Raw genomic sequence first — 20,254 nt, 5'->3', positions numbered from 1 at the left:
GTGATGATACTGTCACATCATCACTCTGGTTTAGTCTGAAACAGAGTGACAGCTGGAGTGATAAGTCGATACCTGAGGACCTAACCACAGACCCAGGGTATGCAGGTCATGTGGAGTATGTTGGAGAGAAGGAGAGAGGTCGCTCCACCCTGAGAATCACAGATCTGAGAGAAGAGGACTCTGCTGAGTACAAGTTCATATTCAATACAGAAACCTCAGGATGGGGGTACAGCTTCCCTGGAACAACATTGACTGTCACAGGTAACACTGCACTCACAATCTTCAGGTGAATGTGACTCCTGCCTGGTGTTGTAACATGTTGGTAACTTTCCCAAAGTTCCCAGCTTTTCCAGAAATCCTGGTTGGAGGATTAATTCCTTCTGATTCTGGGATTATTCTGGAAAACATGGGGATTTTGGGAGAGTTACCAGAGTTTTGCAACCCTGTTCCTGCGACAGTGTCAATGTATTATTTAATATTGATACAATGGCGACTTTGGCGATGTCAATTACAAAATTGCCTCCAACACTCTACTCAGCAAATTGGATGCAGTCGATCACAGTGCAATCCGTTTTGTCACCAAAGCCCCATATACTACTCACCACTGCGACCTGTATGCTCTCGTTGGCTGGCCCTCGCTTCATATTCGTCGCCAAACCCACTGGCACAAAGTCATCTATAAGTCTTTGCTAGGTAAAGCCCCGGATTATCTCAGCTCACTGGTCACCATAACAGCACCCACCCGTAGCACACACTCCAGCAGGTATCTTTCACTGGTCACCCCCAAAGCCAATTCCTCCTTTGGCCGCTTTTCCTTCCAGTTCTCTAATGCCAATGACTGGAAGGAATTGTAAAAATCACTGAAGCTGGAGACTCATATCTCCCTCACTAACCTTAAGCACCAGATGTCAGAGCAGCTCACACATCACTGCACCTGTACATAGCCCACCTGTAGCCCATCCAACTACCTCATCCCTATACTGTTATTTATTTATTTTACTCCTTTGCACCCCAGTATCTCTACTTGCACACTCATCTTCTGCACATCTATCACTCCAGTGTTTAATTGCTATATTGTAATTATTTCGCCACTATGGCCTATTTATTGCCTTACCTCTCTTATCTTACCTTATTTGCATACACTGTATATATATTTTTCTATTGTGTTATTGACTGTATGTTTGTTTATTCCATGTGTAACTCTGTGTTGTTTGTGTCGCGCTGCTTTGCTTTATCTTGGCCAGGTCGCAGTTGTAAATGAGAACTTGTTCTCAACTAGTCTACCTGGTTAAATAAAGGTGAAATATAAAATACATTTTAAAAATGGGAACCATCTGTGTAGGAAAGTCTTTGTTTATTGTAATAGAGATCAGGTGAATCCGGGTTTAATTATGTTTTATTCCAGGTCTTCAGGTGCGGATTAATGGTCCAACCAACATCATAGAGGGAAAGTGTCTTTGTCTGTTCTGTGAGTCCATATGCTTTCTGCAGGACAACCCCTCTTACATCTGGTACAAGAACGGACAACGTCTGATCAGACATGAGACTAAGTACCTGTACCTAAAGCCAGTCAGCAGTGAGGATACAGGCAGATACTCCTGTGCTGTAGAAAACCATGAGGATCTCCACTCTCCTGAAGAGACTCTCACTGTCACATGTGAGTATGTGGGATATAATTCTAGAACTACACACTGAGTATACAAACATTAAGAACACCTGCTTTTTCCATGACATAGACCAGGGTTCCACAACTGGCGGTCCGCGGGCCGAATTTGACCTGCGGGTGGTTTTATTTGGCCCCCCCGCAAGTTTTCTGAGCAAGGTAAGAGTACACATTGTTGCATTATCCTATGTGTACTCTTACCTTTTCTGTCATCCTCTTTACCAGATGGCCCAAAGAACACCTCAGTGTCAGCCAGTCCCTCTGGTGAAATAGTGGAGGGCAGTTCAGTGACTCTGACCTGCAGCAGTGATGCCAACCCACCTGTGGACAAATACACCTGGTACAAGAAGAATGTAACCTCACCAAAAGCATCAGGACAGAGTTACAGCATCACTAACATCATCTCTGAGGACAGAGGAGAATATTACTGTGAGGCCCAGAATGGAAGAGGATCTATGAACTCTACAGCTCTGATGATCATTGTAGCAGGTAAAGTTACATCTTCAAAACTTCAATACAAATTGACAGGTTAATAGCTGATCTTAATCATTGTGTTTTAACTGAGTACACTTTGGTTGATAATTATGTGTTGGCCTATGATGTCACAAGTATTATAAGATCCCAAAATATTAACATGTATTGTGTTGATATTTTATAATGTGTTCGTTTTTAGATTACTGGAACATGCCATGTACTCATATCATCCATATTTTATTTTAGGGAAACAGACCTCAGTTGTGACTGCAGCTGTAGGAATCATGGTGGTTGTTCTGGTTCTCATCCTCTGTCTCTCTGGACTCATGTGGTTCAGGTGAGTGAGATTGCATATTTTTTAATTAATTAATGTACAAAACAGGAAGAAGGTCTCCACATCCACCTGCAACACAAGAGACACAGCAGATGATGGACAGGTGAGTCTGTTGGAATCAGAAGATGACTGTGATGACTGTGTATTCTTTGTGGGACATTTCCACTCCTCATGTTGTCTGTCCTCTCTCTCCATCAGGGAGACTCTAGTCCAGTGTATGACAACATCTCAGTCATGGCCATAACCTCTACTGCAGCACAGACAGCAGCCACAGACGACCAGGATGATGTTCACTACGCCAGCGTCCACTTCTCTCACTCCAAAAACCAGGAAGTGCCTCTGTACTCCACCGTCCAGCTGCATCAACCACAGAAACAGGACCAAGATGTCCAATATGCTGCTGTGACATTCAACCTCCCCAGTGCTGCCACCCAGTGAGCAGATTCTGCCATTACAACAACATGGAGTCAATACTAGAACATTGTGAACACACAGCATTAAAGGAGAAGTTTGCTTGATTTACAACCAAACACACTAATCAGCGACAAAACAAAAACATGTGACATTTCTAGCACTGTAATGTTTGCATGTTGATAGTATTATAATGTAGAACTATAGGGGAAATAGGTGCTGTGGAGATGTTCATATTGAAACATATCTTTATATATATATATAGCTATATAGGGAAGATAGGGGCTGTGGAGATGTTCATATTGAAACTTTTATTTTTTTATGTTCCTAAAGTGTTTGATTAGATCAGTACAGAGTTTTATCAGGGGACCCCACATGGGCCCCGACTCTAAGTTTGGGGACCACTGTAAAAACCTCTTTGTGGCCTGCTGGAGGTCATTTTGCAGGGCTCTGGCAGTGCTCCTCCTTGCACAAAGGCGGAGGTAGCGGTCCTGCTGTTGGGTTGTTGCCCTCCTACGGCCTCCTCCACGTCTCCTGATGTACTGGCCTGTCTCCTGGTAGCGCCTCCATGCTCTGGACACTACGCTGACAGACACAGCAAACCTTTTTGCCACAGCTCGCATTGATGTGCCATCCTGGATGAACTGCACTACCTGAGCCACTTGTGTGGGTTGTAGACTCCGTCTCATGCTACCACTAGAGTGAGAGCACCGCCAGCATTCAAAAGTGACCAAAACATCAGCCAGGAAGCATAGGAACTGAGAAGTTGTCTGTGGTCACCACCTGCAGAATCACTCCTTTTTTGGGGGTGTCTTGCTAATTGCCTATAATTTCCACCTTTTGTCTATTCCATTTGCACAACAGCATGTGAAATTTATTGTCAATCAGTGTTGCTTCCTAAGTGGACAGTTTGATTTCATAGAAGTGTGATTGACTTGGAGTTACATTGTGTTGTTTAAGTGTTCCCTTTATTTTTTTGAGCAGTGTATAGATACAGTGTGGAGAACAAGTATTTGATACACTGCCGATTTTGCATGTTTTCCTACTTACAAAGCATGTAGAGGTCTGTCATTTTTATCATAGGTACACTTCAACTGTGAGAGATGGAATCTAAAACAAAAATCCAGAAAATCACATTGTATGATTTTTAAGTAATTCATTTGCATTTTATTGCATGACATAAGTATTTGATCACCTACCAACCAGTAAGAATTCCAGCTCTCACAGACCTGTTCGTTTTTCTTTAAGAAGCCTTCCTGTTCTCCACTCATTACCTGTATTAACTGCCCATTTCCCCATTTCCAGTAAAACATAATCAAAACCTATTTCTTTCACTTACTTGCTGTACTGTTTCGTTGTTCATTGTTCAGTCGTTTCTTTCTCAACCAGGATTTCTATGGAACACCGTTTAGTTCTTTGCTATGGAACGCCGTTTGGGTCTTTTCATGTCAAAAAAGATAAGCGTCAAATAACACTATTTGACGTGTCAAATAAGCTTGTTGACCAATCAGAACCTGAATGACTGCACATCACATAATAATTTAACTCGTTCATACATTTTTTACGTAGTTATTACACTCGTATTTCATATGTCACAACGATTCATCGATACGTATTCCATGATGCTGGTAAAGTTGTCTCGCGCACCTACAGTGCTGGTCATAAAAAAAGCTAGCTGATGGATGCAAACAATGTTCTTCCCCAAAAACAGAGCAAAATGACATAATCTGTTTCAGTAGCTTTAGTCAGCTAGCTAACTATATAGATAGGTGTCATCATCTAAAATAACCCTAATTTATAAGACAGTTCTTATTTCATTAATGGTGGTCGGCCCCATCTATGTGAAGCTAGCCACAATAAGGATTAGTCACAATAGTGGACTTTGCAGTTAGCCTTCAAAGTTTGGCATAATTCTGCTATTTGTATTCATTTGCAACACTCTCAATGACATGCTTTTATTTTGAAATTCCACTATTGTGCCTAATCCTTATTGTAGCTAGCTTCACAACACATAACCCAGTCCGGTTGAGCCTCACTAGCCAGATGAAGCTAGCTGGCTGCTTATAACGTTAGCTTTGGGCAACAGGGTTAAGTAGCTGGCTAGCTATTTATTTTCATGAACTGAAGTTCAATTTCAATAGGCGAACAAGTGGCAACCTAGCTAAAATTTACTCACAAGAATTCCCGTGTGGCTCAGTTGGTAGAGCATGGCTTTTGCAACGCCAGGGTTGTGGGTTCATTCCCCACGGGGGGACCAGGATGAATATGTATGAACTTTCCAATTTGTAAGTCGCTCTGGATAAGAGCGTCTGCTAAATGACTTAAATGTAAATGTAAAAAATTCCTAAATCATTGCTAAGAATAATGAAAATGACTGCAGTTTCTCCTGGTCATTGTTTTCAGGCTGGTTGTATTGGTGCTAGGTACCAAGTTAAAGCTAGCTACCCCAGAAGCTGCAGTCGAACAAATGATGCTTTAAAAAAGCGGTATGGTAAACACTTCGTTCATGGCCGGGGTTTGCTTGTTTGCTGACTTTTTGTACAGCTTTGACAGTGCTACTGTATCTATTATGACACGCAAAGACCCAGACGGTGTTCGATAGTATGTATGTTGTGAAGCTAATAGCAGTTACGCTATTACTGTGTAACCCCGGTAGGGCAACATCTGAAAAAGAGCGCACTTGGTAGTGTGTACCGGTGCTCGACCAGTCGGCGAAAGCCAATTTCGCCTTTGAGTTGTGTCACTGAAATGTTCTTACTCTTTCAAATGACTGCTCGACTTGTTGACTGCTCGACTTGTTGACTGCTCAATACACACAGCCGATATTGTGGTTAGTTTAGGAATGCTGTGTTGCATGTGTAGCGGCAAATTTTATGTGGCGTCATTACATCATGTACCTACGTTATATAGGTATGCACGTCAGCTTTGTCATCGGTTTTGCACATCGGCGTTAAACTAGACATCGGGCCGATACCGATGTTGCCATTTTTAGCTAATATCGGCCCATTCCGATATGTTCACTGATATATCGTGTATCCCTAGTATAAATATGTACAGCACTTGTTGAATAGGATGGACTTGACTAGAGCACAGTATATACATATGAAATGGCTAAAACAGTATGTAAACATTTTCAAAGTGACCAGTGTTCCATGTCTATTAACATAGGGCAGCAGCCTCTAAGGTGCAGGATTGAGTAACCGGGTGGTAGCCGGCTAGTGATGGCTATTTAACAGTCTAATGGCTTTGAGATAGAAGCTGTTTTTCAGTCTCTCGGTTGCAGCTTTGATGCACCTGTAATGACCTCGCCTTCTGGCTGATAGCGGGGTGAACAGGCCATTGTTCGGGTGGCTGGTATTTGATAATCTTCTTGGCCTTTCTGTGACACCGGGTGCTGTAGATGTCCTGAAGTGCATGCAGTGTGCTCCCAGTGACCGTTGAGCTTATTGCACCACCCTCTGGAGAGACCTGCGGTTGCGGATGGTGCCGTTGTCATACCAGGCGGTGATAAAGCCTGACAGGATGCTCTGAAGGGTGCATCTGTAAAAGTTTGTGAGGGTCTTTTTATTTTATTTTATTTATTTCACCTTTATTTAACCAGGTAGGCAAGTTGAGAACAAGTTCTCATTTACAATTGCGACCTGTCTTTGGGGCCAAGACAATTTTTTTCAGCCTCCTGAGGTTGAAGAGGCACAGCCTTCTTCCCAACACGGTCTGTGTGGGTGGACAATTTCAGATTGTCATTGATATGTAAGATGAGGAACTTGAAGCTTGTCACCAGGGCCCAAAGCTTAATGATGAGCTTGGAGGATACTATGGTGTTGAAGGCTGAGCTGTAGTCAATGAGCAGCATTCTTCCACTCAGTAGATATTCCTCTTGTCTAGATGGTATGCGGCAGTGTGCAGTGCAATGGCGATTGCATCATCCATGGATCTATTGGTGCGGTGTGCAAATTACAGTTAGTCTAGGGTGTCGGGTAAGGTTGAGGTGATATGATCCTTAACTACCATCTCAAAGCACTTCATGATGAAAGAAGTGAGTGCTGCGGGGTGATAGTCATTTAGTTTAGTTACCGTGGCTTTCTTGGGTGCAGGAACAATGGTGGACATCTTGAAGCAAGTGAGGACAGCAGACTGGGATAGGGAGAGATTGAATATGTCCTTAAACACTCCAGCCAGCTGATCTGCACATGCTCTGAGGACACGGCTAGGGATACATTCTGGGCCTGCAGCCTTGTTAGGGTTAACACGCTTAAATGTCTTACTCACGTCGGCCCATGTCGGCGGCACTGTGTTATCCTCAAGGCGGGCGAAGAAGGTGTTTAGCTTATCAGGTAGCAAGACGCCGCTGTCCACGACATGGCTGGTTTTCCATTTATAATCCGTGATTGTCTGGAGTTCCTGCCACATACGTCACATATGATATTGGCATGTTGTACTACTACAGAAATCAGTGTTTGTGTGCTTAAATGTTACTTACAGATGTGCTGCTGATAGGGAAATAATTAATACCAATACCAAACATTTGGTCTGTTGCAAAACGTTTTGTAACATAAACTGTCTACTGTATACTCTAGTAACCAAACAGAGCAAACAGAAAAAAAAACGGGAAGGGACCTATGTGAATTTTTCCAATAGACACTGTTTTTGTTGCAAACCTTTTTCAGATTGTGGTAAACAGTTTCCATTGCAAAACATTTGCAACAGTCCAAATGTTTCACAACGGTCTGTGACTAATGACAACACCCCAGGACCAGGATTAAGAAACACCAGCCTAGACAGTCAGTACAGCAACACTATGGTGATTATACTGATGCCTCTACTACTAGTACTGTACACAATGGTCAACAGTTAAACATAATTATAGTGGATGTTGTACTACTACAGACATGTGTGGTTAAATATGACTTTGTCAAGTAGCCAGTGTTGTGTTTCACCATTCTATCTGATCTATTTCCAGTTTGTTATGTTTTATTAGTCCAACATTATTGAGAACATTATTATTAAGATGGTGAAGTAATATTGAGATGCCAGTAGGGAGCGCTCTAGTCTAAAACACTGGAACCTTCAGTAGCTGATGAGGAGTGTAAATGTAATTGATTAGCAGAATAGAATGAATGACATCATGGAACTGACCAAATGTAAATGGAACTTTGACCTGTTCCATGTAGAACTCAGAGGGACAAGGAATAACATTTTAAGATATTATAAACATTCCATATAGAATAGTCAACATATTGTTAACATGGTTCTGTATTTAAATAAAAGTGGAAATGGGGGACATTTTGTCCATTATAGAAATGTAGGACCCACTCTAATACAGTAATCTCCCTTTTCTGACATGATGTTCTGGTCGTCATGCATGTTAATGTCTTAAAGAGGAAGGAAGGGACAGTTCTATATCAGTTTCTTGTGTCCTGACTACTTTAAATATGTGTCAACAACAGAACTGACAGTTGCTAGCAGTTTCCACACACTGCCAATAAGTTGACTCACTGTACAGGACAAGACACTTCCCTCTGTAAGTACTCTTGACAATATCTTGAAAAATTGTTTTTGGTTATAAGTCATATACTTGAGGGATTGTATCATTTTACTTCTTGTTATGTTTTGAGTTGAGTTTTGGTTGTTACATCAGGCCCAGTATTCATAAAGGTTGTCAGTTGAGGAGTGTTGATCTACATGGGGAAGAAATGATTAACCAGGGTAAAAAAATGCCCGTGTGTGTGCATATGTGTATGATAACAGGCTACATTAGACTATATATGGACAACAGGCTACATTAGACTATATATGGATAACAGGCTATATTAGACTATATATGGATAACAGGCTACATTAGACTATATATGGACAATAGGCTACATTTAAGCAATAAGGCCCGAGGAGGTGTGGTATACGGCCAATATACCATGGCTAAGGGCTGTTCTTACGCATGACGCAACACGGAGTGCCTGGATACAGCCCTTAGCCACGGTATATTGGCTTTAGACTATATATGTATAATAGCAGTGTTGTAAATCCGGTCGAGAGACCACATATTGAGTGTCTAGGTCTTCTCTCAGTGTTGGATACATTTGTACTTGGTCTTGGCTCAGTCTCGTGAGGACTTGTCTGTAAAGGTTAAAGATATTCCAGAGACCAGCGGAATAAAAAACGAATTGTCAGCTTCCATTTATTCAGTCAGCGCATAAAACCGCTTCGGCAGGCCAAATATATACACTCCTTTCTTGAAACATTAGCATCTTTATAGTCTTTATATCTATTATAGACATGTTTGCGCAGTGGCGAACCTATAGGCCTTCAGTGTGTGACAGGTTCTGAATTCTGAAAGGACAGCAACCGTAATACCAGCCACTCATATAATCCCTACTGGTGCGTATCAAAGTACTGTAGTGTTGGTACACATTTGATCAATTATGTAGTACGATAGAGAAATCATGCACAAAGTAGCCTACACAACAGCCTAGTTTCAGCAGAATATAATCTACAGGCAGCAAGAGCGTGCAGCTCTCAACTGGTTTTGAAATGGAGCAGCTCACAGAAGAATGACTTCGGTAGCCGGTAGGGTAGCTATAGCCTAATGCTAGCTAACATTGAACCTGGCTGGTTAGCTACCTGCAGATTCATGCATGGTAGTAAAGTCAGAGTTGTGATTATGGTTCATTGTTTACCTAGCTAGCTAGCTACATGTCTTAACAATAGACTCCACTATGCAAGTAACCATTTTGGGTGCGTTCGTAAATTCAGTTTGGGCATCTACTCTGATTTCAGAGCACTTTCGTTTGAGTGTGCCAGAGAGTGCAGAATAACTGATGAATTTACTAACGCTCAACACTCGTTGAATATGGCAGGTGTCAGTAATCTGCCAGAGCGTCCGGTGTGCTCTCTGAACGTGAAACCCTCGGATTTTATGAACGGCCACAGTTGCAGTCACCAAACGCTCTGAATAACATAACAACCTAACCAGCTCTGCTAGTGCAAGTAATGTTCAGTGAGCTGTTCTATCTTACATAGATGTCTGAAAGTAGCTAGCAGGTTAGCCTGCGTGCTTGACTGCTGTTGTTAGTACATTCGGATCAACCCTTAAAGAGATGGGGCTAAAGCTTAAGAGGGTGTGAACGATGCTGAATGGGTGTAGACAAAGGAAGGCTCTCCAATAGTAGTACCAAAACGTTCAAAGGCCATTCTCTCAAAAGTGAGTTTACAAGTAGATCAACTTTCAAAGCAAAATTACTTTTCCATTGTTCCTCAACTGTAGTGTGTGATAAAACATTTTGTAGCTCTGAGTTTCTACTTTTATCCAAGGTAAAAAACACAATTTCTAATGTTGCTACATAATACCGATTTGAGCCGGTCAGTCACATTTGTGATGCGCATTTGTGACCCGATTCAGGAAACTAAGCGTATGTCACAAGTCACGACTTCACAGGAGAGCTGTTTGAACATAAAAACATTTTTTTTATCAGAATGCGAACATGTGAAATGTCATGTGCCTAAAAAAATCTAACTTGTATGCCATCTGTAAATACAAATAAAATTGTTAAATTACGAGCCTAGTTGGTTTAGTGACAGAAAAAGTGAGCAACCTTCCCGTTAGCCATGATTGGCTGAGATAATGAGTTGGCTGGACATGCCAAGAGATGAGTTTGGATTGGTCTGCCATATAGCACGCTATTGAAGCTGATCAGTATGTCTAGGTAATCGTGTCAAACACAAGCTGTTTTTTAAAAATGTATTGTATAGTAAAACTGCATAAACCTAATGTCAAGTTAGTGTACTGTTAACTAGCTAACGTTAGTTGGCTGGCTCGCTAGCTAACGTTATGTGTATGCTCTCCACTTTCTGGAGGACCGAGTTTTGAAATCAGTGGAATGTGAGTACAATAGCTAAGGAGTCGGAGAAAACACCAGTCTGGATTATATCGTCAAACTAAGGGCAACCATGCATGGCATCAGACAGGAGTCGCGTCCAACCATGATGTATACTGGTAAAATGTTCTAGCTAGCTACATTTTCAGACATTACACGTTTCTAAAGAGATGGGTGGGGCTAAGGCTTAAGAGGGTGTGAACAATGCTGAATGGGTTTAGACAAAGAAGGGCTCTCCAATAGTAGTACCAAAACATTGAAAGACGGTTTTCTCAAAAGTGAGTTTACAAGTTGATCAACTTTCAAAGCAGAATTACTTTCCCATTGGTTCTTCAAATGCAGTGTATGATATACAATTTTGTAGATCAGAGTCTCTACTTTTATCCAATGTAAAAACCAGAAATTCAAATGTTGCTATGTAAGACCGAATCCAGGTGGTGAGTCACATTTGTTATCATGCCTGTTTGCATCAGGATACATGGATGGGCCTGGGGGGGACACAGGCCCACCAACTGGGGAACCAAGCCATGACAGTCTCACCCAATCAAATTGTTGTGGTTTAAGCATTGTTGTGGGCATAACCCATCACATTTCTGTATTTTTCTAATAAAAAAAAGTGTGAATGGGAGAGTGAAAATCATAAATAAATATTGGAAAACAGAGGATTTTTCGAATGCATTCAGCTGACCAACTGATACAGTATCCCCCTTTCCTATGCTGGCCGGGCGGGCAGTTTGGGAACTGTTTGCCAAAATTTGACAATTGCCACCTTCTTCAGGCACCTACACTACTGCATATGGCCGATGGAAAGACAGCAGTTACACACAACATGATGTTAATTGAGAAGCAGATGATTAACTCAAACATAATAAGCCAGTTGATCCCAGTCATAAGAAAACAAAAACACAACCATTAAGCATTTCCCAATCGAAATGTACAACTATTACTTCCCATTGCAAAAAACATTTCCCATTTAGCACACAAAGTAACCGGTGTGCCAAAACATAGAAATAGAAAATCATAGAAACACAAAACATAGAATGCCACCCCAACTCACGCCCTGACCAAACCAAAAGAGAGACATAAAAAGGATCTCTAAGGTCAGTGCGTGACACGGTGACTTAATTTAAAATAGAACTGACAGCGTTTGAACTACTTTGCAGATATGAAACAATCAGACGATCATATCAGTCAAAAATATCCTATTCCCAGTTCATGCTACAAAACCAATTTTATTAAAGGTTTAAAAAAAAAGGTTATATTTGACTCAACGTTCCATGATGTAAACTAAGGCATTGCTGGCAGAATAGATGGATGTAGTTCAATGCATGATTACGATAATTCACCAACACGTTTCGTGGTAGTCCAAAAAATATTGCTATCAGGTTGTAAATCACAGCTGGCCTGGTACATTGTTTTCTGCCTCCATTCAGGATGCACTGTTTCAGTTTCAATATCAAACAATTCTGGACATGTCACGTCCTGACCATAGAAAGCTTTTATTTTCTATGGTAGAGTAGGTCAGGGTGTGACTGGGGGGTTGTTCTAGTTTATATTCTCTATGTGGGGTTCTAGGTTTATTTTCTATGTTGGTGACTTGTATGATTCCAAATTAGAGAAAGTTGGTTATCGTTGTCTCTAATTGGGGATCATACTTAAGTAGCATTTTTTCCACATGTGGGTTATGGGATATTGTTTATGTTTGGAGTTAGTACACGTAGCATCTCGTTATTCACGGTTCGTTGTTTGTTTCTTTATTTGTTTTGTTCTGTATTGTTTTGGTGAGTTTAATTTATTAAACATGTGGAACTCTACGCACGCTGCGCCTTAGTCCAACCAATTATACAACGAACTTGACAGAATATCCCATCAACAAAGGACCAAGCAGCGTGCCCAGGAGGAGATGGCATCCTGGTCTTTGGAGGAGATCAGGGAGAGAAGGTCCTGGACTTGGGACGAAATAATGGCAGGAGACAAGAGCCTGCCATGGAAGCAGGCGGAAGCAGCGAAGGAGGGACAGCGATGAAGTCGGGGAGGAAGACCACAGAAACCCCAAGAATTTTGGGGGGGAGGGCACATGGAGCAGTCGGTGGAGCCGAGGAGTGAACCAGAGCCAGTCTGGGAGAAGAGGGAGAATTTGGAGGAGAGAGAAATGGGAGAGTTGTTGAGTTGGTGGAGGATGCACGGATTTTGCCCGAAGGAATGTGTTGTCAGTTTGGTGCCACCTGAGTCAGCTCCCCGTACTCGTCCTGAGAAGTGTGTTAAAGTTCCGGTACCATTGATGCCGGCTCTACGCATCAGGTCTCCAGTACGTCTCCACAGTCCGGTACGTCCTGTGCCTGCTCCTCGCACTCTCCTTGAAGTGCGTGTTCCCAGTCAGGTACGTCCTGTGCCTGCTCCTCGCACTTTCCCTGAAGTACGTGTCCCCAGTCCGGTACGTCCTGTTATTTCTCCCCGCACTCGCCCTGAAGTGTGTGTCATCAGTCCGGTGCCACCTGTACCGGCCCCACGCATCAGGCTTCCAGTGCGCCTCCCCAGTCCAGTATGTCCTGTGCCTCCTCCCCGCACTCGCCCTGAAGTGCGTGTCACTAGTCCGGTGCAACCTGTTCTGGCCCCACGCATCAGGCCTCCAGTGCGCTTCCCCAGTATAGTACGTCCTGTGCCTGCTCCTCGCGCTCGCCCTGAGGAGCGTGTAACTAGCCCGGTACCACCAGTGCCGGCCCCACGCACCAAGCTTCCTGCGACGATCCCCAGTCCAGAGCTTCCGGCAACAGTTCCCAGTCCAGAGCTTCCGGCGACAGTTCCCAGTCCAGAGCTTCCGGTGACAGTTCCCAGTTCAGAGCTTCCAGCGACAGTCCCCAGTCCAGAGCTTCCGGCGACAGTTCCCAGTCCAGAACCTCCTCTGACGGTCCACGGTCCGGAACCTCCTTTGATGGTCAACGGTCCAGAACCTCCAGCTCCATGGCCGGAGCCTTCCCCTGCGCAGATGCCCAGTCTGAGCACGGCATCCAGTTTAGCTCCAAGGCCAGAGTCTTCTTTTGCGTTGGTGCCCAGTCCAGGCACCGCGTAAAGTCCCTCTCCATGGCGGGTGCTTTACCCTGCGCCGATGTCCAGTCCAAACATGGCGTCCAGTCCAGCTCCATGGCAGGATCCCTCCTCTGCGCCGATGCCCAGTCCAGACACGGCGTCCAGTCCCACTCCAAGGCAGGAGCCTTCCTCGGGATCTAGGTCTAGTCTAGGCACAGTGTTCAGCCTGGGTCCATTGCTGGATCCACGGGATGAGCGGGTTCTTCGGCCCGCACCAGAGCCGCCACCGGCACTAGACACCCTAGTGCCGGTGGTGATTTGACACAATTATAATCATGGTCTTGAATTGTACTATCATTTTTCTGGTCTCAGTCTTGACTCAGTTTCGTACTCCTTGTCCCCTCCCGGTCTCGGTCTTTACTCGGTCTCACCCCCCCCTTCCGTCTTGGTCTTGCCTCAGACTCGATTTGCTCCAGTCTTGGACTTGAATCGGTCTCGCTTTTGGTGGTCTTGAATACAACACTGGATAACAGGGTACATTTGACTATACAATACATTAACATCAGCAGTCAATACTGCTAGCTAAGGTTACGACTCTAATGTAGAAAAGTTTGTGGTCATACGCACATCCTTAAAACATAGGTGCTGGGCTGATAAAGAATACTAGTCAACAGCTTCACAAAGACCCAGGTCAAGATTACATGATAATTTTGTTCAAAACTTGAGATAATCAATAGAAGGTTCTCAACAATCCAATACATTCTATCTGATGTATTGTCAGTTTGTTATTTTGTTATTAGCCCAACATAATTGAGGACACTATTATTAGGTACCAGTACTGTTCAAAGGCATACAGTGTAACAGAATATGATATTGCCATTATATTACTGCCCAAATGAATCAGGACAACATAGGATTGGAGGCTGCAGTAATGTTGAGATGCCAGTAGGGAGAGCTCTAGTCTAGAACACTAAAACCTTCAGTAGCACTTTGATGCTGCTGATGAGGAGAGATGGGAATGGGTCACATTTTGTATCTTTAAAAAAATGAAAGCCCACTCCTCAAATAAAGAAATGCACCTACGCTGACTTTTGTCCATTTTCTATTTAGATACAGTAACATTGCTTTCAGGAGATGCTGTTCATGCATGTTAATGCCCTGACTAGGCTACTTTTAAAATGCATCTTTCCAGAGATGTTCGATCCGATTCAAGTCCGGGCTCTGGCTGGGCCACTCAAGGACATTCAGAGACTTGTCCTGAAGCCACTCCTGGGTCGTCTAGGCTGTGTGCCCAGGGTCGTTGTTCTGTTGGAAGGTGAACATTCAACTCAGTTTGAGATCTTAGGTGAAGGTTTTCATCAAATCTCTCTGTACTTTGCGCCGTTCATCTTTCCCTCGATCCTGACTAGTTTCCCAATCCCTGCCACTGAAAAACATCCCCACAGCATGATGCTGCCACCACCAAGCTTCACCGTAGGGATGGTGCCATGTATGATTGGTGGTGTGCTGCAGAGATGTTTCTCCTTCTGGAAGTTTTTCCCATCTCCACAGAGGAACTCTGGCGCTCTGTCAGAGTGACCATTGGGTTCTTTGTCACCCTGACCAAGGCCATTCTCCCCCAATTGCTCAGTTTTGCCGGGCGGCCAGCTCTAGGAGAGTCTTGGTGGTTCTAAACTTCTTCAATATAACCTCTCTGGGATATGTGGGAAGGTAGCGTCCCACCTGGCCAACATCCAGTGAAAATGCAGAGCGCCAAATTGAAATAAATTACTATAAAAATTAAACTTTCATGAAATCACACATTCAATATATCAAATTAAAGCTATACTTGTTGTGAATCCAACCAACAGTCAGATTTCAAAAATACTTTACGGTGAAAGCAAACAATGCTATTATCTGAGGATAGCACCCAGCTAACAATCACAGACCATCACATTTCAACCCTGCGACACAAAACGCAGAAATAAAGATATAATTCATGCCTTACCTTTGACGAGCTTCTTCTGTTGGCACTCCAATATGTCCCATAAACATCACAAATGGTCCTTTTGTTCGATTATTCCATCGATATATATCCAAAATGTCCATTTATTTGGCGTGTTTGATCCAGAAAAACACCGGTTCCAACTTGCACAACGTGACTACAAAATATCTCAAAAGTTACCTGTAAGCTTTTTCCAAACATTTCAAACTACTTTTGTAATACAACTTTAGGTATTTTTTAATGTCAATAATCAATAAAATTGAAGACGGGATGATCTGTGTTCAATACCGGAGGAAAACAATGTGTAGCATTCTTTCTGGTCATGCGCCTCTAACAAACAGTACACTTCACTGGAGCCTCATTCTGAACATGGCTACTTCTTCATTTCTCAAAGGAAAAACCTCAACAAATTTCTAAAGACTGTTGACATCCAGTGGAAGCGATAGGAACTGCAGGAAGGTCCCTTTGAAATCTGGATTCCCAATGAAATCTCATTGAAAAGAGAGTGACCTAAAAAAAAAAAAGTCTGAAGGGTTTGTCCTCAGGGTTTTGCCTGCCAAATAAGTTCTGTTATAGTCACAGACATGATTCAAACCGTTTTAGAATCTTCAGAGTGTTTTCTATCCAATACTAATAATATTATGCATATATTAGCATCTGGGACTGAGTAGGAGGCAGTTTACTCTGGGCACGCTTTTCATCCAAACGTGAAAATGCTGCCCCCTATCCCAGAGAAGTTTTAAGAATGATGGACGCCACTGTGTTCTTGGGGACCTTCAATGCTGCAGAAATGTTTTGATACCCTTCCCCAGATCTGTGGCTGGAGCAAAAATAGATAACAGTATGGGGATGAGGTAGTTGGATGGGCTATTTACAGATAGGCTAGCCAGTCTTGTGTTTCACAATTTTTTGTGATTTGTTTCCAGTTTGTTATGTTGTTTTTAGCCAAACATTATAAAGGAAATTATTATAAAGATGGTGCCGTAATATTGAGATGCCAGTAGGGAGAAGTCTAGTCTAGAACACTGGATCCTTCAGTAGGTGAGGAGGAGTGTACATTGAACTGATTAGTAGAATAGAATGAATGATATCATGGAACTGACCACATGTAAATTAAACTTTGACTTGTTACATATAGAACTCAGAATGTGTTGTCTTGCCCCTCTAAGATATTATAAACATTCCAAATAGAATAGTGAACAAATAAATGACATGGTTCTGTATTTAAAGAAGTGTAAGGTCCAGAATTTGGAAGTGTATGACCCACTCTTATTCACTAACCTCCCTTTTCTGATGTGCTGGTCTGGTCATGATGCATGTGTTAAAGAGGAAGGAAAGGATAGTTCTGCATCACCTACTTGTGCCCTGACTACTTTAAATATGTTTGAACCACAGTGTTCCAATGCACTGTTAGTAAGTTGACTTACAGTACAGACCTCTCCCCTTCACTCTGTAAGTACTCTTGACAATATCTTGAAATATTGTTTTTAGTTATTTGTATTTAGTCATAAGTCATAGACTTGAGGGAAGAGTTTTTAGACTTTTGCAGTGGTATTTATAACTTCAAATGTTGTTTGTGGGGTATAAAGGAAAAGTAAGAAGAGCTAAATTCATTGTTGACAAAGAACTTGTTTGAAATGGTTAAAAGTAATTTAAACTTTGTAGAAATCTTAGTAAACCAAGTTCTTAATTCAGTAACAAATGTATAGTCTAAAAAATCTTTGGCTAAAAAATGTAAGATTTGTCTGCTTAACTACTGATTAGAAAATAAAATGTAATTTTTTACTACTAAAAATATTTTGAATGTATTTGGCTAAAATGCAAATTGAGATAAAAATATACTGATTCTGCTCATTTGATAAAAAATGGTGGGTTTCTATTTTGGGAAACATTTGCTTAAAAGTGGAAACCTTGTATTTTATAATGGCAGAAATGTGTTTCTGAGGTGAATGTGGTTAATTTTGTGTATTTAATTAGGCTGTCAACTCAATAACTTGTATTTGTCATCTCTTTTTTGAGGTTTTTCACCTGTTTACTGCCAACCAAAGAATGGTAAATAAAAGACAAACAACTGATTCCATGGCTGTTTATTGAGTGAAATCCAGTTAAAATCTTCATGTGGAGGGACTGTCCTTTTCAAGTGGGGAATTGCACAAGAAAGAGGTCAACTTGACAGTGTGTGTGTGTGTGTGTGTGATTCACTTGCTGTTTAGCCTCACAGCTTGGGGATAGGAGCTATCATTGAACCTGGTGGTCAGTCTTTAGGCTGCTGTACAGCTTGACGGACCGTAGAGGATTGAACATTTATCGTCCTATATTTGGGGTTCTGAGAATAAAACAGCTTCACAACAATCAATGTAGAAATATGTGTTTACAGTTCTACAGATCTGTTCAATAAGTGGTTGTTGATGATGATGATGATGTATGTTGTATTTCACCAGCTGGTGAGTTGTTGTTTATGTTTCTAAGACTGCAGGGTGGGAGATGCAACAATGGCCTTGAGAAAAGCAGGAAGTGTGTTGGTGATCTTTCTCTGGTCTGTGGCAGGTATGGTCCCATTCATAACTGTTTTAGTTGCCCTGTGTTTCTATTTACAAACATGTCTAAAATGTTAAGAGTCATAGTGTTATTATGTTGATCTGTTTGTCGTATCTACTTCACTTTATATAGTTGTCTTTCAGTCCTCATTGAGAGATGCTTATCTGTGGTTTCCATTCACACTCAACTCAGCAACTATGGCAACAAAATGTGGACACAACCTTCTATTATTGTGAGCCATTTTGGCTTAATTGTGATACCATTGTGTTGTGTGACTGTTTCAGTGGTACTGGGTCAGGATGGCTGGAGTGTGACTTACACCCCTCAGAGAATCTGTACCTTGAGGGGGTCAACAGTTGATCTGACCTGCTCTTACACATATCCCAGTGGTAGCGTCACAAAACCCCGCTGGTTCACTGAATGGGGGACTGGTGTAGAACCTGAATATCTAGGTCAGGACCCAGAGTATGCAGGTCGTCTGGAGTATCATGGAGATAAGGAGAAAGACTGTACCGTGACAATCACAGACCTGAGAGAGAGAGACTCAGCTACGTACAGGTTCAGATTACAAACAGATCAGGAAGGAGGGACATATACTGGCCAACTTGGCGTGACTTTGTCTGTCACAGGTAAAGTAAAAAATAGCTTTTATTTTGAGTTCCAATTAGTTCTGGACAATTGTTGTGGTGTGTGTGTGTATAATAGTCTGTATAACATAGGATTTCTTCCATCTTTGTATTAGAGTGATAAGTCAGTGATAAAGGGATTTACATTGATATTGTTTTTTCTCCAGGTCTTCAGGTGAAGGTGACTGGTGGACATCAGGATAAGACACTGACCTGTAGCACCACCTGTACTCTGACTGACAACCCCAACCCCACCTACATCTGGTACAAGAACGGACAACATCTAGATGAGAGCACCTCCCCCCAGTACAATAACTCAGTCTCCAGCAACCTCATTGATGGTTATTCCTGTGCTGTAAAAGACCATGAGGATCTCCACTCTCCTGCAGTCTGTGAGTGTCAATTTAATACATTATACTGTGTGTTGGTTTCACTTTGTCATTTGAGAACTTTTAGCATTTCTAGAAAGAACTAGGAATATAATCCAGTTGACCTCTTGTTATGTCACTGTGTTTCAGGTGTTCAGGGTCAGGACTGCAACAAAGTGACTTACACCAAGAGGAGAATCTGTGTCTTAAAGGGGTCAACAGTGGACATGTCCTGTACTTATGTTGGTTATAATAGAGTCAAATCATCACTTTGGTTTAGTCCTAAACGGAGTGCTAGTTGGACTAATAAGTTGACACCTGAGGACCTAACCAGAGACCCAGGGTATTCAGGTCGTGTGCAGTACACTGGAAGAGAGAGTGGAACATACGAAGGTCCCTCCTCCCTGAGAATCACAGATCTGAGAGAGGAGGACTCAGCTGAGTATCGCTTCACTTTTAAAACAAACAACTTTGAATGGGGTCATAGTTTCCCAGGAACAACTCTGTCTGTCACAGGTAATACTACACTGTATGATACAACTGTAAATCATATTGAATTACAGGAGAAAATAAATTAACCATCCTGTTGACACAGAGGTGTATGTGGTTTTATACATATTGTTTCAGGTCTGCAGGTGAAGGTGACTCCTGCTGCAGAGGGACAGAGAACACTGACCTGTAGCACCACCTGTACTCTGACTGACAACCCCACCTACATTTGGTACAAGAATGGACACAAAGTAAAGGAGGACACTTCCAGCCTGTACTCAGACTACTTTAGTGATGCAGACAGTTACTCCTGTGCTGTAAAAGGCCATGAGGATCACCACTCTCCTGCAGTGTGTGAGTATGAATGAAACTAGTATTGTATGTGGTATCATTTAGAACCAATAAGAATGGTATTACTTTCTCTATCAATATTCTTAACTATATACATTGGAATGATAAACAGTTTAAT

General features: G+C 42.2%; 1 protein-coding gene across 1 annotated transcript in view; it reads left to right on the top strand.

The window, feature by feature from the left end:
* The window catches only part of LOC129846883 (B-cell receptor CD22-like), a 29,969-nt gene extending 27,060 nt beyond the window's left edge, over positions 1-2,909 (top strand). The window contains exons 8-11 of the mRNA XM_055914685.1: positions 1,889-2,152; positions 2,384-2,474; positions 2,520-2,574; positions 2,670-2,909. Coding sequence (XP_055770660.1) covers positions 1,889-2,152; positions 2,384-2,474; positions 2,520-2,574; positions 2,670-2,909 — 650 coding nt within the window. The remainder of the gene's footprint in view (positions 1-1,888; positions 2,153-2,383; positions 2,475-2,519; positions 2,575-2,669) is intronic.
* The last annotated feature ends 17,345 nt before the right edge of the window (positions 2,910-20,254 follow it).

This window comes from Salvelinus fontinalis, unplaced genomic scaffold, assembly GCF_029448725.1.
Source record: "Salvelinus fontinalis isolate EN_2023a unplaced genomic scaffold, ASM2944872v1 scaffold_0636, whole genome shotgun sequence".
Lineage (NCBI taxonomy): Eukaryota > Metazoa > Chordata > Actinopteri > Salmoniformes > Salmonidae > Salvelinus > Salvelinus fontinalis.
The sequence above is the reverse complement of the archived record's forward strand: the minus strand, read 5'-3'. Positions and strand labels throughout refer to the sequence as shown.